This window comes from Oryza glaberrima, chromosome 9, assembly GCF_000147395.1.
Source record: "Oryza glaberrima chromosome 9, OglaRS2, whole genome shotgun sequence".
NCBI classification, from domain to species: Eukaryota; Viridiplantae; Streptophyta; class Magnoliopsida; order Poales; family Poaceae; genus Oryza; species Oryza glaberrima.
Window position 1 is genome coordinate 9,508,224 of NC_068334.1, and position 2,482 is coordinate 9,510,705.

Genomic DNA, 2,482 nt, shown 5'->3' on the forward strand with positions numbered 1-2,482 from the left:
TTGCTATAAACAAAGGGCAACAAGCTGGTTGTTTGAACCCGGTCCACACTCCACACACGGTTTGGCTAGTTCTAAGTTGCACGAACGTAACTATCTGCAGTTTCCTTCCTTCCAGGCTTCCACAGATCGACCTCCAGTTTAGAGATAGAAGCTCAACAGATCCTTAATTATCTACCAGTCGTTCACCATGCCAATAAAAGACAATTCAAGGCCGTCGCAGTGTTTAGCTCCAACATCGATCTATCTCTTCTAGCTAATCCCCCACCATTTTTTCTCTTTACCTGCTTCTCTGCGTCGACGCGAGCTTCTATCTGTCCTACTCCTAGCTGGTTCTGGGGTTCAGCTCCACTCTTCAACAAAGAGCAAACTCCCATGGACACCTCCGACTCTATCGGTGTTGTGTTAATAGTCCGTTTCCTTGTGTTGCCGGTTGTGGGCTTACTTCTAGCTCTGTTCTTGAGGTCGAGGGCCAAGAGGATCAATTCCTCTACACAAATTACGCATACCGTCGGCGATCGAGTCGTCAAACATCGAGGGTGGCAACGCCGAGTTGGAGATCGCGGTGGCTGCGGCCGGGCCGAGACGGTACAGCTACGACGAGCTCGTTGCCGCGACGCGTGACTTCGCGGAGGAGGAAAAGCTCGGACGAGGAGGCTTTGGCAGCGTTTACCGAGGCCGCCTCCCCGTCGTCCCGGGTGGCGACGTCGACGGCGGTGGCGGCCAGCAGGTGGCCATCAAGTTCTTGTCGGAGTCGTCGTCGCAGGGAAGGAAGGAGTTCGAGGCCGAGGTGAGGATCATTACCCGTCTGAGGCATCGCAATCTTGTGCAGTTGCTAGGCTGGTGCGATTGCCCCAGGGGTCTCATGCTCGTCTACGAACTTGTGCCGGGAGGGAGCCTAGAGAAGCATATTTATGACAACCAAAGGCTATTAACATGGTCAGAGAGGTACACTGATTAAGTAAATTAAATTGAAACTAACTACTTGTCATGTTTAAGCATGGAACATGTAATTTTGGTGAAATTTAGTTGAATATCAACTGATGACACTCTCCCTCTCTATTTTTGTTGTTTGTTTATTAATAGGTACAAGATCATTATAGGATTGGGATCAGCGTTGCGTTACCTTCACCAAGAATGGGAGCAATGCGTCCTGCACGGTGACATCAAGCCAAGCAACATCATGGTTGACTCGTCGTACAACACCAAGCTTGGTGACTTTGGGCTTGCCAGGCTCGTCAACCACGGCGAACGATGGAAGACCACGACGGCTGTGCAGGGCACCGCGGGGTACATCGACCCGGAGTTCATAAATACGCAACGACCGAGCACCGAGTCCGATGTCTACAGCTTCGGCATCGTCCTCCTCGAGACTGCTTGTGCCAAGCCGCCGGTGGTCTTGCACGAGGATGAGCCGAGCTTCGTGCTGCTGAGGTGGGTGTGGAGCCTGTACAACCAGAACACGATCCTCGACGCCGCGGACGAACGGCTTCGTGGCGTCGTGCGCGACGAGAGGCAGATGGAGCGTGTGCTGGTAGTCGGGCTGTGGTGCGCACACCCTGACCTGAGTGAGCGCCCGTCCATCGCCCGCGCCATGAACGTCCTGCAGTCCGACGACGTGAGGTTGCCGGATCTCTCACCGCAGATGTACAAGTCCAAGGCCTCACCATCTCCGAGAGAAGTTGCCATGGGGAGTGTCAGCACTGGTAGCACATTCTCGGGCAGTGGCGTTCCCACATCGGCTACCACAACCACCACGCGTTCCTCCGGGTCATTTGTCTGTTGATTCATTCTTTGTGGGTAAATGCACTTCTTGTCGTTTTTTGCCCATGTTTTTTGCAAATTGCTAATTATTTGTTTAGACTTTTGAAATCAAATTAATAAGGCTTCCCATTTGGCATGACATAGTAGGTATCCATTTTAGACGAATCACCTCACATAATCACTAGTCTCAGTTAGGGATGAAAACGGTCGGAAATGGCTAGAAACGGTATCATTATTTTATTATTTTTACCGAAACGGTTGAAAGCGGTCGGAAAATTTCTATATTTATGAATTTAACTATTTAATGTCAATTTCAATATAACAGAATTCAGAAAAACTAAATTTTAGGAATGGTAACCGTTGGTTAAAATATTTATTATATTAGCTTCGGAAACGGTATTGGTAAGGTCAAGAAATTTTTATACCGTTTTCACCCCTTATTCTCAGTTTCTGCTGGAGGCTTTGGTATGTTAGGCTGGTTAAGAACACACATACGACCGATGAGACTCCTCTAACTTAAGTTAGAGGGATGTGTCGCTTACATGTGGGTCTTTGAGGATGGACCACACCAGTCAAAGACCCACGTCCATCTGATTTTAAGTTACAGGAGCTCCTTCAATACACGGTTGCTATTATATTCGATGCCAGGTGTCTTCACACGAGCAGTCAGGTCTTTTACTGCGTGCCATGGCTCCTCAGTGAAGTTCTCACGAATTATCTC

General features: G+C 49.3%; 1 protein-coding gene across 1 annotated transcript; it reads left to right on the forward strand.

Moving 5' to 3' along the window:
- The first annotated feature begins 372 nt into the window (after positions 1 to 372).
- LOC127783706 (probable kinase CHARK) lies at positions 373 to 1,783 on the forward strand. Its single transcript, XM_052310895.1, has 3 exons — positions 373 to 519; positions 551 to 945; positions 1,084 to 1,783. The coding sequence occupies exons 1-3, from the start codon at positions 373 to 375 to the stop codon at positions 1,781 to 1,783; spliced, it is 1,242 nt and encodes a 413-aa protein (XP_052166855.1).
- The last annotated feature ends 699 nt before the right edge of the window (positions 1,784 to 2,482 follow it).